The 23,443-nt window shown below is 43.5% G+C and overlaps 1 protein-coding gene across 1 annotated transcript in view; it reads right to left on the minus strand.

Moving 5' to 3' along the window:
• The window catches only part of LOC112232703 (histone-lysine N-methyltransferase 2C-like), a 301,309-nt gene that overhangs the window by 166,624 nt on the left and 111,242 nt on the right, over positions 1-23,443 (minus strand). Inside the window, exons 4-5 of the mRNA XM_042298636.1 lie at positions 14,308-14,473; positions 11,549-11,767 (exon numbers count right to left, since the gene is read on the minus strand). Coding sequence (XP_042154570.1) covers positions 11,549-11,767; positions 14,308-14,473 — 385 coding nt within the window. The remainder of the gene's footprint in view (positions 1-11,548; positions 11,768-14,307; positions 14,474-23,443) is intronic.

Here is a 23,443-nt window from a genome sequence, read left to right on the forward strand (position 1 = left end):
GTTTGTGTGGTCGGGGGCTAGGGTCAGTCTGTTATATCTGGAATATTTCTAATTTCTTATCTGGTGTCCTGTGTTAATTTAAGTATGCTCTCTCTCGGAGGAGGAGGAGGACCTGCGCCCTAGGACCATGCCTCAGGACTACCTGGCATGATGACTCCTTGCTGTCCCCAGTCCACCTGGCCACGCTGCTGCTCCAGTTTCAATTGTTCTGCCTGCGGCTATGGAACCCTGACCTGTTCACCGGATGTGCTACCTGTCCCAGACCTGCGGTTTTCAACTCTCTAGAGACAGCAGGAGCGGTAGAGATACTCTCAATGATCGGCTATGAAAAGCCAACTGACATTTACTCCTGAGGTGCTAACCTGTTGCATCCTCGACAACTACTGTGATTATTATTATTTGACCCTGCTGGTCATTTATGAACATTTGAACATCTTGGCAATGTTCTGTTATAATCTCCACTCGGCACAGCCAGAAGAGGACTGGTTTCTTCCTAGGTTTTGGCCTTTCTAGGGAGTTTTTCCTAGCCACCGTGCTTCAACACCTGCACTGCTTGCTGTTTGGGGTTTTAGGCTGGGTTTCTGTACAACACTTTGAGATATCAGCTGATCTAAGAAGGGCTATACATACATACATATATATACATATATACACACACACATACATACACACACACACACACACACACACACACACACACACACACACACACACACACACACACACACACACACACACACACACATACATATACATATATATATATATACATATACACATTTTATTTTATATGTCTATATATTTTTTTTTTTTACTTTTGTGAGTGTAATTTATTTCCCTTTTGTTTCTAGTCTATTTCACTTGCTTTGGTAATGTAAACATATGTTTGCCATGCCAATAAAGCCCACTGCATTTCGAGACAGAGGGGGCAGCGACAGAGAACGAGAAATAAACATGGAGAGAAAGAAAAACATGGGAAAAGAACAAAAACTAGCAAGGGAAAATAGCGACAGCATGTGTGAGCGGATAGGTGACAGAGAGAAGAGAACTTGACAGAGAGAGGAGAACTTGGCAGGGAGAGAGGACGAAGCACGACAGAGAGAGGAGAACTTGGCAGGGAGAGAGGACAAAGCACGACAAAGCACGACAGAGAGAGAGAACTTGGCAGGGAGAGAGGAGAACTTGGCAGGGAGAGAGGACAAAGCACGACAGAGAGAGGAGAACTTGGCAGGGAGAGAGGAGAACTTGGCAGGGAGAGAGGAGAACTTGGCAGGGAGAGAGGAGAACTTGACAGGGAGAGAGGAGAACTTGAAGCACGGAGAGAGAGGAGAACTTGGCAGGGAGAGAGGAGAACTTGGCAGGGAGAGAGGAGAACTTGGCAGGGAGAGAGGAGAACTTGACAGAGAGAGGAGAACTTGGCAGGGAGAGAGGAGAACTTGGCAGGGAGAGAGGAGAACTTGGCAGGGAGAGAGGAGAACTTGGCAGGGAGAGAGGAGAACTTGGCAGGGAGAGAGGAGAACTTGGCAGGGAGAGAGGAGAACTTGGCAGGGAGAGAGGAGAACTTGGCAGGGAGAGAGGAGAACTTGGCAGGGAGAGAGGACGAAGCACGACAGAGAGAGGAGAACTTGGCAGGGAGAGAGGAGAACTTGGCAGGGAGAGAGGAGAACTTGGCAGGACAGAGAGGAGAACTTGGCAGGGAGAGAGGAGAACTTGGCAGGGAGAGAGGACAAAGCACGACAGAGAGAGGAGAACTTGGCAGGGAGAGAGGACGAACAGGGACAGAGAAGAGAAATTGACAGGGAGAGAGGACGAAGCACGACAGAGAGAAGAGAACTTGACAGGGAGAGAGGAGAACTTGGCACAGAGAGAGGAGAACTTGGCAGGGAGAGAGGAGAAGCGCGACAGAGAGAGAGAACTTGGCAGGGAGAGAGGAGAACTTGGACAGGGAGAAGAGAACTTGGCAGGGAGAGAGGAGAACTTGGCAGGGAGAGAGGAGAACTTGGCAGGGAGAGAGGACGAACTTGGCACAGAGAGAAGAGAACTTGACATGGAGAGAGGGACGAACTTGGACAGGGAGAGAGAAGAGAACTTGGCAGGGAGAGAGGACGAAGCACGACAGAGAGAAGAGAACTTGGCAGGGAGAGAGGACGAAGCACGGACAGAGAGAAGAGAACTTGACAGGGAGAGAGGACGAAGCACGACAGAGAGAAGAGAACTTGACAGGGAGAGAGGACGAAGCGCGACAGAGAGAAGAGAACTTGGCAGGGAGAGAGGACGAAGCGCGACAGAGAGAAGAGAACTTGGCAGGGAGAGAGGAGAACTTGGCAGGCGCGGGACAGAGAAGAGAACTTGGCAGGGAGAGAGGAGAACTTGGCAGGGAGAGAGGACAGACAGAGAAGAGAACTTGACAGGGAGAGAGGAGAACTTGGCAGGGAGAAGGAGAACTTGACAGGGAGAGAGGAGAACTTGGCAGGGAGAGAGGACGAAGCGTGACAGAGAGAAGAGAACTTGACAGGGAGAGAGGAGAACTTGGACAGAGAGAGAGAGAACTTGGCAGGGAGAGAGGACGAACAGAGAAGATAACTGACAGCAGGGACGAGAGAGAGAAACTTGGCAGGGAGAGAGGACGAAGCGCGACAGAGAGAAGAGAACTTGACAGGGAGAGAGGACGAAACGCCACAGAGAGAAGAGAACTTGACAGGGCGAGAGGACGAAACGCGACAGAGAGAAGAGAACTTGACAGGGAGAGAGGACGAAGCACGACAGAGAGAAGAGAACTTGGCAGGGAGAGAGGACGAAGCGGGACAGAGAAGATAACTTGACAGCGAGAGAGGACGAAGCGCGACAGAGAGAAGAGAACTTGGCAGGGAGAGAGGACGAAGCGCGACAGAGAGAAGAGAACTTGACAGGGAGAGAGGACGAAACGCCACAGAGAGAAGAGAACTTGACAGGGAGAGAGGACGAAACGCGACAGAGAGAAGAGAACTTGACAGGGAGAGAGGACGAAACGCGACAGAGAGAAGAGAACTTGACAGGGAGAGAGGACGAAGCACGACAGATACAACATCGACAGAGAGAGATCAGAAATACATAAATTGAATTGAAATTGAATTGAGACAACAGCGACAGAGAGAATATAGACACAGAACAAACATAGGCCAGGGCTGGAAAAGCTGGCAGGGCCTGCCAGTAAAATCCTCTCTTTTCCTTCATGGATTTCTCTCCTCTACCCCTCCATCAAGTGACTAATCATTGGGCACCACATTAATTGACCCAAATTGAATTCTAGTGCCTGGGTTCATTAGCATGCGCTTATTTATTTGGGTCATGGTACTCCAGCTCTCTTCCTCCCTCTCTTTCCCTCGCTCTCCAAGCCTCAAACAATGCATAATAGGGGAGAACGCTCATTTTGTTTGATGGAGAAACTTGGACACAGGGTTAATCTGTTTCCAGCCAGTGAGCGACAAAGCCCTTGGTAATATTCATTAGAATACACCATAGCAAAAGGTTTTGCAAGGCAAAAAATTGCACTTCTAATTGGACTAGTTCAAATAATCCCTCACTGTTTAAGTCAGTTTTTCTTCTGTTTGGTGCCTAATAAATATGACCCTGAAGAACATTTGAGTAATTACTTCACTTTTTTAGGTCCAGCAGCTTCTCTGGTGGGAGTCTGGGAGAAGTCTTCAATCTTTAAGCCATAACAAATATGCTTACTATTTATGTACCATTTACAAATCACATTCCATCACCAAGAGGTAGATAGTGCCTTGCAAAAGTATTCAGACCTCTTTGATTTCGTCACGTTTTATTGTGTTACAAAGTGGGATTCATATTGATTTAATAACTTTTTGTCAACAAATCTACACAAAATACTCTGTCAAAGTGGAAGAGGAAATAACATTATTTAAAGTGTAATGGAACTAAAATAGTCATTGCATAAATGTTCAGCTCCCCGAATCAATAAAACATTTTTCCCCCCCCCAAACTTATGGGCGATCCACGATTTTATATATTATATATACATATACATATACATATATATACATATATATACATATATATATATATATATATACACACACATTTTTTAAATGCTCTCTCTAAATAAGCTTGCTTGTACAATTAAAGGTAAAATCCACTATTTAAAACACAGTCAGCAATAAGTTAATGAATTCAAAGATTGCGAAATTATACCTTGGCTGAATATACGCCTTCCACAAGCATAAGACCCACTAATAATTGAATTATTTTATCAAAATAGTTGTACCTGCTTTTTTTTCAATAATCACTCTGGCTTTCAGGTCAGTCTATAAAAATGGCCTTTTTGTTCAATTTAACCAGAACCATGCACATTCACTAATAATACAGCTGGCACTATAGAAAATTAACATTGGTCCCATAAACAATGTCTCAAGCACAAGCCCAAGTGCTAGTGAGCAGCCAGCTAATATTTTTATTTCAAATTCAGCCAACTTGGATCCAGGTCAAATTTCACAAGCTCTGAATTCAGCAACAAGGTAAAACAGTTGAATTGTTCTGTCGGCCTCCAACTGTTTGAACAGCATGCTAACCAGTCAACTTTGTTCAGATGTTGAAATCAAGTAGCCTGCCTTTATTTCTCAGAATGAAAACGAGTTGTAAATTCCTTAAAGGTTTTATGCTAATTGCACATTTATAAAACACAGACTAAACAGCTAGCATAACAATCTTTATTTGACAAAAATGCTGCTAGTGACACATGGACAGTAAAGCTCACGCGACAAACTGAGCATTACTTTTCCAGAATGAAAGTTCACTGGTGCAGTTGTTTTAGTAGTGTCTGTTCTGCTCAACATTTGAAGAGTTTAAACATGTACGGGGGTATGGATCGATGGTCAACTTCTCTTTACAGTAAACTAATGGTATCCATGGGTTACGTTGTTCACATGACCGATTCAGATGGACCAAACCTCAAATAGCAAGTTGAAACCAGATGTCAGAGAGGAAGTTGTGAGTGGGAGGGGCATGGTAGAAAGAGGCGAAACGAGAGGCTTCACTCTCGCCAAAATAAGACCAATGCGTTTCTCTGCACTTATTTTTAACCTAAACTTTTCGCATGTCTTTGGGACTACGACTCCCATTTTTAGGGCGGAGACATGAGCATCTCATCATTATAGACAGATCTCTTCGCCACTCGGGAACATTCACCATCTTCTTGGATAGGAATTCCAGTGTAGATTTGTCCCTGTGTTGTAGGTCATTGTGGAGCTGAAAAGTGAATTCCTCTCCCAGTCTGGTGTAAAGCAGACTGAAGCAGGTTTTCCCCTAGGATTTTGCCTGTGCTTAGCTGCATCCCATTTCTTTTTATCCTGAAAAAAACTCCCCAGTTTCGCTAATGTCAAGCACACCCATACCATGATGCAGCCACCACCACGCCTGAAAACCAGGAAGCAGTTACTCAATGATGTGTTAGATTTGCCCCAAAAATGAGGCTTTGCATTTACGCCAAAATGGCTGTGTCTGTTATGTTGTTGCAGTATTACTTTAGTCCCTTGTAGAATACAAGATGCATGTTTTGGAATAGTTTATATTCTATAAAATTGTTCTCTTTTTTTCACTCTGTCATTTAGGTCATTTTCATGGAGTCACTACAATGTTGATCCAACCTCAGATTTCCACCATCACAGACATTGAACTCTATAGCCGTTTTAAAATCATCAATGGCAGCAATTTCACTCGTCCTGCAGCTCAAAAGAACGACTATGCTTGATGTGTGTGGGTGATTGAATACATAGTCCACAGCATAATTATTAACTTGACCATGCTTAGAGATATATTCAATGTCTGATTTGTTGTAAAAAATATATATAATAATAAAGAATACATACATACATACAATGACAAACGAAAAGTAAAAAGTTTGGACAGCTACTCATTCTGTGATTTTTCTTTATTTTTACTATTTCCTACACTGTAGAATAATAGTGAAGACATCAAAACTATGAAATAACACAAATGGAATCATATAGTACCCAAAAATGTGAAAAATCTAAATATATTTGAGATTCTTCAAAGTAGCCATCCTTTGCATTGATGACATCTTTGCACACTTGGCAACCTCTCAACCAGCTTCACATGGAACGCTGTAGAATGCTGTGGTAGCCATGCTGGTTAAGTGTGCCTTGAATTCTAAAAAAAATCACCAACAGTGTCACCAGCAAAGCACCACCACCTTCATGCTTCACGTTGGGAACCACACGTGGGGATTATCATTCACCTACTCTGAGTCTCACAAAGACAGCACAGTTGGAAGCAAAAATCTCAAATTTGGGCTCATTAGACCAAAGGACAGATTTCCACCAGTCTAATGTACATTGCTCATGTTTCTTGGCCCAAGCAAGTCTCTTCTTCTTATTGGTGTCCTTTAGTAGTGTATTCTTTGCAGCAATTTGACCAAGAAGGCCGGATTCACATCTCCTCTGAACAGTTCATGTCGAGAGATGTCTTACTTGAATTCAAGCATTTACAGTGGGGAGAACAAGTATTTGATAACCTGCAAAATCTGCAGTGTTTCCTACTTACAAAGCATGTAGAAGTCTGTAATTTTATCATAGGTACACTTCAACTGTGAGAGACGGAATCGAAAACAAAAATGCAGAAAACCACATTGTATGATTTTTAAGTAGTTAATTTGCATTTTATTGCATGACATAAGTATTTGATACATCAGAAAAGCAGAACAGAAACCTTTGTTTGCAATTACAGAGATCATACGTTTCCTGTAGTTCTTGACCAGGTTTACACACACTGCAGCAGGGATTTTGGCCCACTCCTCCATACAGACCTTCTCCTGATCCTTCAGGTTTCGGGGCTGTTGCTGGGCAATACGGATTTTCAGCTCCCTCCAAAGATTTCCTATTGGATTCAGGTCTGGAGACTGGCTAGGCCACTCCAGGACCTTGAGATGCTTCTTACGGAGCCACTCCTTAGTTGCCCTGGCTGTGTGTTTTGGGTCGTTGTCATGCTGGAAGACCCAGCCACGACCCATCTTCAATGTTCTTACTGAGGGAAGGAGATTGTTGGCCAAGATCTCGCGATTCATGGCCCCATCCATCCTCCCCTCAATACGGTGCAGTCGTCCTGTCCCCTTTGTAGAAAAGCATCCCAAAATAATGATGTTTCCACCTCCATGCTTCACGGTTGGGATGGTGTTCTTGGGGTTGTACTCATCCTTCTTCTTCCTCCAAACACTGCGAGTGGAGTTTAGACCAAAAGCTCTATTTTTGTCTCATCAGACCACATGACCTTCTCCCATTCCTCCTCTGGATCATCCAGATGGTCATTGGCAAACTTCAGACTGGCCTGGACATGCGCTGGCTTGAGCAGGGGGAACTTGCTGGCGCTGCAGGATTTTAATCCATGACGGCGTAGTGTGTTACTAATGGTTTTCTTTGAGACTGTGGTCCCAGCTCTCTTCAAGTCATTGACCAGGTCCTGCCGTGTAGTTCGGGGCTGATCCCTCACCTTCCTCATGATCATTGATGCCCCATGAGGTGAGATCTTGCATGGGGCACCAGACCGAGGGTGATTGACCATCATCTTGAACTTCTTCTATTTTCTAATAAGTGCACCACACACACACACTACTGAGCCTCATTTTGACTTGTTTTAAGGACATTACATCAAAGTTGGATCAGCCTGTAGTGTGGTTTTCCACTTTAATTTTGAGTGTGACTCCAAATCCAGACCTCCATGGGTTGATACATTTGATTTCCATTGATCATTTTTGTGTGATTGTGTTCTCAGCACATTCAACTATGTAAATAAAAAAGTATTTAATAAGAATATTTCATTCATTCAGATCTAGGATGTGTTATTTTAGTGTTCCCTTTATTTTTTTGAGCAGTATATTATATATATATATATATATATACACATACACATATATAAACATACATACATACATACGCAAACGTTTTGAAAAACCTGTTCTCACTGTCATTATGGGGTCATTTGTGTAGATTGCTGAGGAATTATTTTAATAATAAAAAATATATTTACATAAGTATTCAGGCATTTTGCTATGAGACTTGAAATTGAGCTCAGGTACATCCTGTTTGGACATCATTTGGAAAGGCACATACATCCATATAAAAATGTCCCACAGTTGACAGTGCAAAAACCAAGCCATGAGGTCGAAATAATTTTCCGTGGAGCTCCGAGACAGGATTGTGTCGAGGCACAGATCTGGGGAAGTGTACAAAAACATTTCTGCAGCATTGAAGGCCCCCAAGTGGCCTCCATCATTCTTAAATGGAAGAAGTTTGTAACCATCAAGACTCTTCCTAGAGCTGGCCGCCTGGGGAGGTGAGGTGACCAAGTGTAACGGTGTGAACGTCAGGAGGCAAGTTCAGGGAGTGAGTGTTTTAATAAATAAACGTAACATAAAACAAAACAAGAAACCACGAACACACAGACATGGCACAGAAACAATGACGCCTGGGGAAGTAACCAAATGGAGTGACATATATAGGGGAGGTAATCAGGGAAGTGATAGAGTCCAGGTGAGAGTAACGATGGTGACAGGTGTGCACCATAACGAGCAGCCTGGTGACCTAGAGGTCGGAGAGGGAGCACACGTGACACAAAGAACCTGATAGAAGAACCTTCCAGAAGAACAACCATCTCTGCAGCACTCCACCAACTCAGGCCTTTATTGCAGAGTGGCCAGACGAAAGCAACTCCTCAGTAAAAGGCACGACAGGCCGATGGAGTTTGCCAAAATGCACCTAAATACTCTCAGACCATGAGAAACTAGATTCTCTGGACTGATGACACCAAGATATAACTCTTTGGCCTGAAAGCTAAACACCTCTGTCCGCTTTGAGGATAACACAGTGCCACCGACGTGGCCCGCTACCAAGGACTGTGGGCTCTCCTTCTCCATGGCCCATGTGAGTAAGACATTTAAGTGTTTTAACCCTTTGCAAGGCTGCTGGCCCAGGCGGCATCCCTAGCCGCGTCCTCAGAGCATGCGCACACCAGCTGGCTGGCGTGTTTTCGAACATATTCAAACTCTCCCTATCCCAGACTGCTGTCCCCACTTGCTTCAAGATGTCCACCATTGTTCCTGTATCCAAGAAAGCAAACTGAACTCAATGACTATCACCCCATAGCACTCACTTCTGTCATCATGAAGTGCTATGAGAGACCTCTACCTTACCGGACACCCTAGACACACTTAAATTTGCTTATCGCCCCAATAGAACAACAGTCTTTGCAATCGCCATCGCACTGCACACTGCCCTTTCCTATCTGGAGGAATACCCAAGTAAGAATGCTGTTCATTGACTATAGATCAGCATCAACACCATAGTACTATCCAAGCCCATCATTAAGCTCGGGGCCCTGGGTCTGAACCCCACCATGTGCAACTGGGTCCTGAAGGGCTGCCCCCAGGTGGTGAAGGTAGGAAACACCACTTCACTGATCCTCAACACAGGGGCCCCACAAGGGTGCGTGCTCAGCCCCCGCCTGTACTCCCTGTTCACCCATGACTGCGTGGCCATGCTCACCTACAACTCAATCATCAAGTTTGCAGGCGACAACAGTAGTAGGCCTGATTACCAACAATGACAAGACAGCCTACAGGGAGGATGGGAGGGCCCTGGGACAGTGGTGCCACGAAAATAACCTCACTCAACGTCAACAAAACAAAGGAGATGATTGTGGACTTCAGGAAACAGCAGAGGGAGCACGCCCTTAAGTCACATCAATGGGACCACTGTGGAGAAGGTGGAACACTTCAAGTTTCTCTGCGTACACATCACTGATGATCTGAAATGGTCAACCAACAGAGACAATGGTGAAAAAGGTGCAACAGCACCTCTTCAACCTCAGGAGGCTGAATAAATTAGTCTTGGCCCCTAAAAGTTTTACAGACGCACAATTGAGAGCATCCTGTCTAGCTGTGTCCCCACCTGGTACGGCACCTGCGCCGCCCGCAACCACAGGGCTCTCCAGAGGTGGTGTGGTCTGCCCAACGCATCGCCGGGGGTAAACTACCTGCCCTCCAGGACACCTACAGCACCCGATGTCACAGGAAAATCATCAAGGACATCGACCACCCAAGCCATGGCCTGTTCATCCAGAAGGCAAGGTCAGTACTGGTGCATCAAAGCTGGGACCAAGACTGAAAAACAGCTTCCTTCTCAAGGCCATCAGACTGTTAAATAGCCATCACTAACCAGCTTCCACCCAGTTACGCAACCCTGCTTCTTAGAGGCTGCTGCCCTATATACATTGACTTGAAATCACTGGCCACTTTAATAATTTTTACATACTGCTTTACTCATCTCATATGTATATACTATATTCTAGTCAATGCAACTACGACATTGCTTGATCTAATTTATACATTTCTTAATTCCATTCTTTTAGATGTGTGCATTGTTAGATACTACTGCACTGTTGGAGCTAGGAACACAAGCATTTCACTACACCCGCAATAACATCTGCTAAATATGTGACCAATAAAATGTTAGTCGATTTTTATTTGAAATCTCTGGAGACCTGAAAATAGCTGTGCAGCAACGATCCCCATCAAACCTGACAGAGTTTGAGAGGATCTGCAGAGAAGCATGGGAGAAACTCCCCAAATACGGGTGTGGCAAGCTTGTAGAGTCATACCCAAGAAGACTCGATGCCGTAATCGCTGCCAAAAGGTGCTTCAAAGTACTTAGTAAAGGGTCTGAATACTTAAGTAAATGTGTAATTTCAGTTTATTTGTAATAAATTAAATAACATTTCTGAAAACCTGTTTTTGCTTTGTCATTGTGGGGTATTGTGTATAGATAGAAAAAATACTTTATAGCCTTATTCTAATTAATTGATTAAATGTAACAAAATGTGGAAAAAGTCAAGGGATCTGAATACTTTCCGAAGGCACTGTAATTAGACGTCTGCCAGTTTAGCTTTGACCACTTACCAGGGTTCAAAGGTCATCAAGGTTATTACACAGCACATCCTGGTAACATTGGACAGCAGCCAACATGTGTGCATCTACCCCCCAACCATCCCACTCAATTCTGGAGAAAAGTAGACCCACTTTCCCAGGTATAATTTCAGCTGTCATTTTCTCTCCAGCAAAATCAATGCCAATGGTGAAATCAAAGAGTCTCAGTAGCCCAAAAACAGTCATTAGGTCTACAGAGTCAAGCAGCCATTTCTGTTCCCCTCCCAGCTCAAAATTAAGACGTGTCTAGGGCCCAATGACATCCTAGACTAGATAGAATGTACTGACACCATTTCCCCAAAAAACGTGCTACTCTTGGGTCAATACTGGTGAATGGGAACTTGAGAGATTCAACATGACTCCAAGAGACTCAATACCGCTAAAATAATCGACATTGCCAAGTTAATATATCATAAACACCACCATCACAATGAAATCGCAAGTGTGAAATTGCCACTGCTAGCTGAATGGCCATTGTAAACCAACCCAACAACTCTGAGTTACCCAAGATGTCATAAATCCAACTACGTTACGTCAATATTTAAGGCAACTTACTTTTTAAGTCCCCTCCCGCTGTCGCGCTGCCCCGGGCTCTTGGTGTCGTGGTCGTCGTCTTGGAAGTCGTCCTCGTGGTAGTCGTCGTCTTTCTCCGAGCTTCCGCGGCGGTTGCGGATGTGCAGCGGCACGTAGCCGGGCGTGGGGCCGAACACCATCAGGTCGCCCTGGCCCAGGAAACTCTTCTCCCCACTGTAGCAGAAGGCACACAGCTTTTCACTGGGGAAACATGGGAGAAACAGGGGTTAGGAAACAGGTTTGTGCTGTATATAAAACTACCATGTACATAAAATGGGTATGTAACATGGGTATGTAACATGGGTATGTAACATGGATATATATGTAGCAGAAAGGCTGTAAAAAAAAAACTAAAAAGATATGTCCTCCGAAGAGGGGGGGTGGTGGATAGGTTAATAATAATACAAATAAAATAAAAAAAACTCAGGGAGGGTGGGGGGGGGTGGGTCATCCCGCCTAAACAGACCTAATGGTTGAGAAACACTGCGCTGAAATCAAGCTCCATCTACATACCAACATTGGTTAAAAACACCTATAAGACAGTATCGTTTGACAACATCCATACAGAGACCTGCGCAGCCACATTGCTTTCAATCGGATACACTCCCAACATGAGGTAAATGCTGACAGCTACAACAACAACAAAAAGAATCAAAAAAGGTATCAGGGATACAGTAAATATTTCAGATATTTGTTTTGGAAAAACCAGGTTGGTAATGATGTCCCCTGAGAATGCTGCATTTTATTCCAAATCCAAGAAGCCGTCTAACAGAATCCACAAAGCCGCCTAACCCATTGATCGACAGCAACATTTTTGAGTCGGGTATTAAGGGATTGGCTGCTTGTGCATAGTGCTGAACACACACACACACACTCAGACACCGACAAAGACATGGCCCTAGTAGGCAGTTAGAATAAAAGGGTCATGTCAGATGGATTTCATTTATACTGAACAAATATATAAACCGCAACACGTAACAATTTCAACAATTTTACAGCTCATATAAGGAAATCAGTCAACTGAAATAAATAAATGATGCCCTTATCTATGGATTTCACATGACTATGCAGGTTGCATGGGTGGGCCTGAGAGGGTATAAGCCCACCCACTTGGGAGCCAGGCCCAGCCAATCAGAATACGTTTTCGTGACAAAAGTGCTTGATTAAAGACAGAAATACTCTTGAGTTTAATCAGCTGTCTGGTCTCAGTCGATGATGCAGGTGAAGAAGCCAGATGTGGAGGTCCTGGGCTGGAGTGGTTACACGTGGTCTGCGGTTGTATGTACGGCCTAATTATCTAAAACGATGTTGGAGATGGCTTATGGTAGAGAAATTAACATTCAATTATCTGGCAACAGCTCTGGTGGACATTCCTGCAGTCAGCATGCCAATTGCAAGCTCCCTCAAAGCTTGAGACATCTGTGGCATTGTGTTGTATGACAAAACTACACATTTCATTTTAGAGTGGCCATTTATTGTCCCCAGCACAAGGTGCACCTGTGATATGAATATGCTCTTTAATGAGCTTCTTGATATGCCACACCTGTCAGGTGGATGGATTATCTTGGCAAATGAGAAATGCTCACTAACAGGGATGTAAACACATTTGAGCACAACATTTTTGACAAATAAGCTTTTTGTAGGTATGGAACATTTCTGGGATCTTTAATTCCAGCTCATGAAACATGGGACATACACTTTACATTTTGCGTTTATATTTTTCTCAGTATAGGTTAACTGTTTAACAGTGTAGAATTCAGTCTTCATTACAGTCACCTATTCATTTATTTTCAGCACACCATGCAGTTTCATAGTATAGTAGAGCCATTTGAAGTGCTCAGGTACCAAACACACCCAGAGCCTTTTTTTGTCAGCAGCTAAAAAGTATGCATGTGAGTATATGCGTGTGACTTCCTGCCTCCCTCCACATGTTGCCGGGGCCTCTGTGCTGTACATTAGCGGGAGCACAATCTCTGCTAATTGGGACTAGAAAGAAAAAGCCCACCCCTTTCCCATCTCTCCCCCACCCCCTCCCTTTACTAATTACAGTAGCAGCCCTGCAGTCTGCAAGCTGCCAGGTTACCGCCGAGGGCCCTGAGACCTCTTTACCCAGCCTGCTTTTCCCCGCTACCCACAATCCCCGGCACTCAATTATTTTTGCTGCTCGTTCCCCTCCCCCCACCAGCCTCTCTACCTCCCTCACTTACCTTCCCTGCACGCTTCCCCCTTCCACGTCCTCTCTCCTCACCGCGGTGGCTCACTCGAGCGTGCAAGCACACATCCTCCTCCCTCCCCACCTCCCACCCTCTCCCTGAAAAATACCCTATTTTCTTTGCTTGTTTCTCGCTCTCTCAACACACACACTCTACCTCCCTCTCTACTCAGACTCGTTTTATAGGGTGCACAAACACCCATACACACACGCCTCGCAACCCAGCCACTGTTAACCACACACACAGTTCTTACTCGCCACCGCCTCACACACACCATGTCTGAAACAGTCATTTTCTCGCTCTCTAATGGCTTCTATTTGATAGTCTCTCCTTCTCACTAGTGTGACCCTCTCCCTCACACACTCTCGGAGAATGGCTAGAATTTCAGGCTTACTCTCTCTGCCTCTTATTGGAATCTAATTTGGCTTTTTTTCTACCCTGCTCTACCTTATTCTGTCCATCTTGCATACAGACACCTCAATATCACTTTGTACCCCCCTCTACTCCAACCACACTGCCCCTCCTTACCGGATTTTGGCGTGCTCCAAGGCCGAGGCAGAGGATCCTGCTGAGTCCTCCGACACAGAGCGCTGGAATAGTGGAGAAAGGGGTCTGTCGTTCCTGGGGCTGGGCACAGGGCTGGACAACAGGGGCACGATGACCTCCTCAACATCCAGGACCAGCTCCTTAACTTCTGTGGGTAAAGAGGGGGTAGAGGTTACAATGTTATTCATTGATACACTCCAAGACAGAATGTTTATTGAATTGAACAGACCATTTAGCCAATGGATGGCAGTAGTGTTCACTCCCAAATTAACATAATCCAGTTCAAACTAGCATGTTTCTCTTTGGTTACCCCATTGACGCATTTCTCTTTGGTAACACCGTTGACATGAGCCACAACACATTCAAAAGAAACCTGGTTTAGTTTCACTTAGGGCTCTTTTAGTCACTGGATGTAAAGGACCACAATGCCTGATCTTTTTGTTGTGACATGAATTGCCAGACTATGCAAACAGAGTTCTTTCAATTAAAACCCATTGTCTATGCAAAACTAACCCCTCACCTGCCAGTCAACGCTCAGCACAACTGGCACCCTGGATTATTCATTAGGCACCAAACAGAGGAAAACCAGCTAAGGAATGCTTATTTTTGTTCGGTTGCAAAACGTTAAAACATTTTCCATTGCAAGCCCTAATGAACACGACCTTGTTTTCTCCAGCAAACAAACAATACAAACGTTCTTTGCGCAAGTGTTACTAAAAGCAACAGTGAGATTGTATGGGTTGAGTGAATGCTTTGAACTCTGGCAACCCTGTCAGGATGAGAAAGACTGAAATCCAGTCAATTCATCTCAAAATCACCGCCTGAAATAGTCACAACAACATGTCTGAGCAAAAGGAGATGTCGTGACCTTTAAAGCGACAAAAAAAAAAAGTTCTCGCTCGCTGAAGAGTTGCCCACACAGCAATTCAGCAGAGACAATAATGTCAGACCAAAATGGTTAGAATTGTGTTTTTTCAAAACTATTGTTTTGAAACTTTACGTCAATGGGACAGACAGGCAAATAACATTTATCAACAATACCTACCACTGTTGGCGTGTATGGTCAGCATATTTGCTTGCTTTCTGCCTGGCAACATTCAATACCTTAGCTATTAAGTACACTTCCATTTTGATTATTCATTTTCAATAGGGTAAGATGGGGCTGAAGCCCTGAAAAAATAGGCAGGGCTTGACATACAGGGCTGCCTGCCAGCCAGGGGAGTTTCTGGAAACCCTCCGGGCCAGTCAATCATTCAAATCAGTGGCCCACTTTAGGCCAGCGAAAAAAATATTGTAGCAATGCTATTTTCAATCTAGGTTATATGGCTGTGACCAATAAAATAAAAACTGACGAATTGACGAAGTTATTACGTCATTATGTAGATTATTTATCACATGGAGTGGCTTCGTAAGAAGCATTTCAAGGTCCTGGAGTGGCCTTGCCAGTCTCCAGATCTCAGCCCCATAGAAAATCTTTGGAGGGAGTTGAAAGTCTGTGTTGCCCAGCAACAGCCCCAAAACATCACTGCTCTAGAGGAGATCTGCATGGAGGAATGGGCCAAAATACCAGCAACAGTGTGTGAAAACCTTGTGAAGACTTACAGAAAACGTTTGACCTCTGTCATTGCCAACAAAGGGTATATAACAAAGTATTGAGATAAACTTTTGTTATTGACCAAATACTTATTTTCCACCATAATTTGCAAATAAATTCATTAAAAATCCTACAATGTGATTTTCTGGATTTTTTTTCTCATTTTGTCTGTCATAGTTGAAGTGTACCTATGATGAAAATTACAGGCCTCTCATCTTTTTAAGTGGGAGAACTTGCACAATTGGTGGCTGACTAAATACTTTTTTGCCCCACTGTATATTTGTAAACAACTGGTGCACGGTATCTAAGGAAGTCTTGAGGTTTTGCTTGCGTAGGGTAGAGTATCTCATGATAAGGTGTAGACCACACTATCTACAGTGGCTTGCGAAAGTATTCACCCCCCTTGGCATTTTTTCTATTTTATTGCCTTACAACCTGGAATTAAAATGTATTTTTCGGGAGTTTGTATCATTGGATTTACACAACATGCCTACCACTTTGAAGATTAAAAATATTTTCTCTTGTGAAACAAACAAGAAACGACAAAAAAAAACTGAAAACTTGAGCATGCATAACTATTCACCCCCCAAAGTCAATACTTTGAGGCAACCTTTTGCAGCAATTACAGCTGCATGTCTCTTGTCTCTCTATAAGCTTGGCACATCTAGCCACTGGGATTGTTGCCCATTCTTCAAGGCAAAAACTGCTCCAGCTCCTTCAAGTTGGATGGGTTCGGCTGATGTACAGCAATCTTTAAGTCATACCACAGAATCTCAATTGGATTGAGGTCTGGGCTTTGACTAGGCTATTCCAAGACATTTAAATGTTTCCCCTTAAACCACGAGAGTGTTGCTTTAGTAGTATGCTTAGGGTCATTGTCCTGCTGGAAGGTGAACCTCCGTCCCAGTCACAAATCTCTTGAAGACTAAAACAGGTTTTCCTCAAGAATTTCCCTGTATTTAGCGCCATCCTTCAATTCTGCCCAGTTTCCCAGTCTCTGCCGAAGAAAAACATCCCCACAGGATGGTGTTTGCTTATTTTTCTCTTTTAGCAATGGTCACATTTTTTTCTGGTCACTCTCCTGTAAAGCCCAGCTCTATTGAGTGTTCAGCTTAAAGTGGTCCTATGAACAGATACTCCAATATCCTCTGTGGAGCTTTGCAGTTCCTTCAGGGTTATCTTTGGTCTCTTTGTTGCCTCTCCGATTAATGCCCTCCTTGCCTGGTCCGTGAGTTTTAGTGGGCGGCCCTCTCTTGCCAGGTTCGTTGTGGTGCCATATTCTTTCAATTTATTTATGGATTTAAAAATGGGGCTCCGTGGGATGTTCAAAGTTGGATATTTTTTAATAACTCAACCCTGATCTGTACTTCTCCACAACATTGTCCCTGACCTGTTTGGAGAGATCCTTGGTCTTCATGGAGCCTCTTGCTTCGTGGTGTTGCAGACTCTGATGGCTTTCGGGAACTGGTATATTCAGATGTGACCAGTCTTGAGAATGACAAATATTAATTTCCACAAAGTTTGCTGTTTAAGTGTATTTTTGTCAGATGTTACTATGGAATACTGAAGTATAATTACAAGCATTTCATGAGTGTCAAAGGCTTTTATTGACAATTACATGAAGTTGATGCAAAGAGTCAATATTTGCAGTGTTGACCCTTCTTTTTCAAGACCTTTGCAAACTGCCCTGGCATGCTGTCAATTAACTTCTGGGCCACATCCTGACTGATGGCAGCCCAATTCTTGCATAATCAATGCTTGGAGTTTGTCAGGATTTGTGGATTTTTGTTTGTCCACCTGCCTCTTGAGGATTGACCACAAGTTCTCAATGGGATTACATCTGGGGAGTATCCTGGCCATGGACACAAAATATTGATGTTTTGTTCCCCGAGCCACTTAGTTATCACGTTTGCCTTATGGCAAGGAGAGTCACGAAACTGTTCCTGGATGGTTGGGAGAAGTTGCTCTTGGAGGATGTGTTGGTGTCATTCTTAATTCATCGCTGTGTTCCTAGGCAAAATTGTGAGTGAGCCCACTCCCTTGGCTGAAAAGCAACCCCACACATGAATGGTCTCAGGAAGCTTTACTGTTGGCATGACACAGGACTGATAGTAGCGCTCACCTTGTCTTCTCCGGACAAGCTTTTTTCCGGATGCCCCAAACAACCGGACAGGGGATTCGTCAGAGAAAATGACTTTACTCCAGTCCTCAGCAGTCCAATCCTTGTACCTTGTGCAGAATATCAGTCTTGTCCTGATGTTTTTCCTGGAGAGTAGTGGATTCTTTGCTGCCCTTCTTGACACCAGGCCATCCTTCAAAAGTCTTTGCCTCACTGTGCGTGCAGATGCACTCACACCTGCCTGCTGCCATTCCGGAGCAAGCTCTGTACTGGTGGTTCCCAGGCCCCACAGCTGAATTAACTTTAGGAGACGGTCCTGGTGCTTGCTGGACTTTCTTGGGCGCCCTAAAGCCTTCTTCACAACAATTGAACCGCTCTCCTTGAAGTTCTTGACGATCCCAATAAATGGTTGATTTAGGTGCAATCTTACTGGCAGCAATATCCTTGCCTGTGAAGCCATTTTTGTGCAAGGCAATGATGACGACACGTTTCCTTGTTTTGGGGGGATTCAGTTCATTTGCATGGCAAAGAGGGACTTTGCAAATAATTGCAATTAATCTGATCACTTCATAACATTCTGGAGTATATGCAAATTTCCACCATACAAACTGAGACAGCAGACTTTGTGAAAATGTATATTTGTGTCATTCAAAACTTATGGCGCCGACTGTACTGTTGAAGTCGGAAGGTTGGAGTCATTAAAATTCATTTTTCAACCACTCCACAAATTTCTTGTTAACAAACTATAGTCTCGGCAAGTGGGTTCGGACTAGAGGTCGACCGATTATGATTTTTCAACGCCGATGCCGTTTATTGGAGGACCAAAAAAGCCGATTCCGATTAATCAGATGATATTTATTTATTTGTAATAATGACAATTACAACAACACTGAATAAACACTTATTTTAACTTAATATAATACATCAATAAAATAAATGTAGCCTCAAATAAATAATGAAACATGTTCAATTTGGTTTAAATAATGCAAAAACAAAGTGTTGGAGAAAGTAAAAGTGCAATATTCGCCATGTAAGAAAGCTAACGTTTAAGTTCCTTGCTCAGAACATGAGAACATATGAAAGCTGGTGGTTCCTTTTAACATGAGTCTTCAATATTCCCAGGTAAGACGGTTTAGGTTGTAGTTATTATAGGAATTATAGGACTATTTCCCTCTATACCATTTGTATTTCATTAACCTTTGACTATTGGATGTTCTTATAGGCACTTTAGTATTGCCAGTGTAACAGTATAGCTTCCGTCCCTCTCCTAGCTCCTCCCTGGGCTCGAACCAGGAACACAATGACAACAGCCAACCTCGAAGCAGCGTTACCCATGCAGAGCAAGGGAAACAACCACTCCACTTCAGAGCGAGCGAGTGGCGTTTGAAACACTATTAGCGCGCGCTAACTAGCCAGCCATTTCACTTCGGTTACACCAGCCTCATCTCGGGAGTTGATATGCTTGAACTCATAAACAGCGCAATGCTTGACGCACAACGAAGAGCTGCTGGCAAAAACGCACGAAAGTGACTGCTCAGTCAGATACCTGTATGCTCAGTCCGATTATACGCAACGCATGACACGCTAGATAATGTCTAGTAATATCAACCATGTGTAGTTAACGAGTGATAATGATTGATTGTTTTTTATTAGATAAGTTTAATGCTAGCTTGCAACTTACCTTGGCTTACTGCATTCGAGTTACAGGCAGTCTCGTTGTGGAGTGCAACGAGAGAGAGGCAGGTCGTTATTGCGTTGGACTCGTTAACTGTAAGGTTGAAAGATTGGATCCCCCGAGCTGACAAGGTGAAAATCTGTCGTTCTGCCCCTGAACGAGGCAGTTAACCCATCGTTCCTAGGCCGTCATTGAAAATAAGAATGTGTTCTTAACTGACTTGCCTAGTTAAATAAAGATTATATAAAGGGTGTTTTTAAAAAATAAATAAAAATTAAAACCTCTGCAAAATCGGTGTCCAAAAATACAGATTTCGGATTGTTATGAAAACTTGTGTTACGGATACAAGTATCCTGTGTGTGTATCCTGTGTGTGTTTCTTTTCTCTCCTTCTCCCCTCACAGGTGAATATCATCACTCCCCAGTCAGTCAACAATCAATCATCAAATCAGAAGACACCCCTCCTCCTGTTTCCTACCCTATCACAGTTCCTTTCCCTTGGTTTAAAAACCCCATCAGTTGTTTGCTCTAGAGCTCAATCTCTCTGTAAATGCCATGTCTGTAGGTCTCTGTGTTTCACTCTCGCTTTGTATCTTAACCTCTCTTTTGTTTGAGCACCTCCATAGCACTTTGTCATCACCTGTGAGTATTGTTTTTGGTTATGGTGTTTGTTTGTTGCTGGTGGGAAAAGGGGGAAACCAAGACAAGTCGCCCATGGGCATACACTACCCGTAGGTGAACTTTGTTAAATACACTAGTTAGAACTGGGCGGACCACCCACTGCATTTTTGGTTAGTTAGTTAGCTGTTGTTGAAAGTAGGCTAGTCTAGCTTAGGGGTGTTTTTGTATATTTATTGTTTCTTTCCTTGGGTCCAGCTCAGCCCCTTTTCCTGCTCCCCCCCCATTACCGTGTGTTTATAAATAAACCTGGAGTTTGACGGTAGATTTCTGTTGTCGTGGTTATTTCGTTCACTTTTACTTTGTCACAATAATAATTTGCATGAGTTATGTTACGGGTCTCATTACCATCCCCCCTAGACTGTCGGGCCAAAAGGGATTCGTAATACTTGAAATCGGCCCTAATTAATCAGCCATTCCGATTAATCGGTCTACCTCTAGTTCGGACATCTACTTTGTGCATGACACAAGTAATTTTTCCAACAATTGTTTACAGACAGATTAATTCACTGTATCACAATTCCAGAGGGTCAGAAGATTACATACACTAAGTTGACTGTGCCTTTAAACAGCTTGGAAAATTCCAGAAAATGTCATAGCATTAGAAGCTTCTGATAGGCTAGTTGACATCATTTGAGTCAATTGGAGGTGTACCTGTGGATGTATTTCAAGGCCTACCTTCAAACTCAGTGCCCATTTGCTTTACATAGGAAAATCTAAAGAAATCAGCCAAGACCTCAGAAAAAAATTGGAGACCTCCACAAGTCTGGTTCATCCTTGGGAACAATTTCCAAATGCCTGAAGATACCATGTTCATCTGTACAAACAATAGTACGCAAGTATAAACACCATGTGACCACGCAGCCGTCATACCGCTCAGGAAGGCTCCGCTCAGGCATGCTTTGCTGCAGGAGGGACTGGTGCACTTCACAAGATAGATGGCATCATGAGGGAGGAAAATTATGTGGATATATTGAAGCAACATCTCAAGACATCAGTCAGGAAGTTAAAGCTTGGTCGGAAATAGGTCTTCCAAATGGACAACAACCCCAAGCATACTTCCAAAGTTGTGGCAAAATGGCTTAAAGACAACAAAGTCAAGGTATTGTAGTGACCATCACAAAGCCCTGACCTCAATCCTATAGAAAAGTTGTGGGCAGGACTGAAAAAGCGTGTGCGAGCAAGGTTTCCCACAAACCTGACTCAGTTACACCAGCTCTGTCAGAAGGAATGGGCCAAAATTCACCCAACTTACTGTGGGAAGCTTGTGGAAGGCTACCCAAAATGTTTGACCCAAATTAAACAATTTAAAGGCAATGCTACCAAATACTAATTTAGTGTATGTAAACTTCTGACTCACTGGGAATGTGATGAAAGAAATAAAAGCTGAAATAAAATCACTCCACTATTATTCTGACATTTCCCATTCTTAAAATAAAGACAGGGAATTTTATTAGGATTAAATGTCAGGAATTGTGAAAAACTGAGTTTAAATGTATTTGGCTAAGGTGTATGTAATCTTCCGACTTCAACTGTATATACTGAGATCATGTGATACCTGGGTGCAATCTAACTAATATGACTTCTGAAGGTAATTGGTTGTACCAAATCTTATTTAGGGGCTTCATAGCAAAGGGTGTGAGTACATATGCACGCACCACTTCAGTTTTTTACATTTTGAAACAAGTTCTTTTTTAAATTTCTCTTCAGCAATTTGGAATATTTTGTGTATGCCCATTACATGAAATCCAATTAAAAATCCATTGAAAATTACAGGTTGTAATGCAACAAAATTGGAAGAACACCAAGGGGGATGAATACTTTTGCAAGGCACTGTACCTAGAGAGTTTGCATCTATATTCTTTGTAGCTGTCTATTTACCTACACAAACAGATGCTGGCACAAGACCGTACTCACTGAGCTGTATAAGGCCATAAGCAAAGAGGAAAATGCTCATACAGAGGCGGAGCACCTAGTGGCCGGGGACTTTGATTCAGGGAAACTTAAATCCAGCAAGTTAAATGTGCAACCAGAGGGGAGGAAAATAAAAAATACAAATGTTTTTTTTTAACTATAAAGCACCTTTATTCCACATACAGAGGCGAGTACAAAGCTTTCCCTCACCCTCCATTTGGCAAATCTGACCATAATTCTATCCTCCTGATTCCTGCTTACAAGCAAAAATTTAAAGCACAAAGCACCAGGGACCCTGTCAAAAAAAAAAATAGGGGTGAGATGAAGCAGATGCTAAACTACAGGACTGTTTTGCTAGCACAGAATGGAATATGTTCAGGGATTATTCTGATGGCATTGAGGAATACACCACATCAGTCATTGGCTTCATCAATAAGTGCATCAATGATGTTGTCCCCACAGTGACTGTAAATACATACCCCAACCAGAAGACATGGATAACAGGCAACATCCACACTGAGCTAAAGGGTAGAGCTGCTGCTTTCAAGGAGGGGGACCTTAACCCAGAAGCTTATAACAAATCCCGCTATGCCCTCAGATGACCCATCAATACAGGACTAAGATCGAATCGTACTACACCAGCTCTAATGCTTCTCGGATGTGACAGGGCTTGCAAACTATAACAGACTTCAAAAAGGTAAGTACAGCCGAGAGCTGCCCAGTGACACATGCCTACCAGATGAGCTAAATTAATTATATGCTTGCTTCGAGGCAAGTAACACTGAAACATGCATGAGAGCATCAGCTGTTCCAGACAACTGTATGATCACACTCTCCGCAGCCAATGTGAGGAAGACCTTTAAACAGGTCAACATTCACAAGGCCGCAGGGCCAGACTGATTACCACTATGTGTATTCCAAGCATGCGCTGACCAACTGTCAAGTGTCTTCACTGACATTTTCAACCTCTCCCTGTCAATCTGTAATACCCACGTTTCAAGCAGACCACCATACTCCCTGTGCCCAAAAACACCAAGGTAACCAGCCTAAATGACAACCGACCAGTAGCACTCACATCTGTAGCCATGAAGTGCTCTGAAAGGCTGGTCATGGATCACATTAACATCATAATCCTAGAA

Source organism: Oncorhynchus tshawytscha, linkage group LG16 (assembly GCF_018296145.1).
Source record: "Oncorhynchus tshawytscha isolate Ot180627B linkage group LG16, Otsh_v2.0, whole genome shotgun sequence".
NCBI classification, from domain to species: domain Eukaryota; kingdom Metazoa; phylum Chordata; class Actinopteri; order Salmoniformes; family Salmonidae; genus Oncorhynchus; species Oncorhynchus tshawytscha.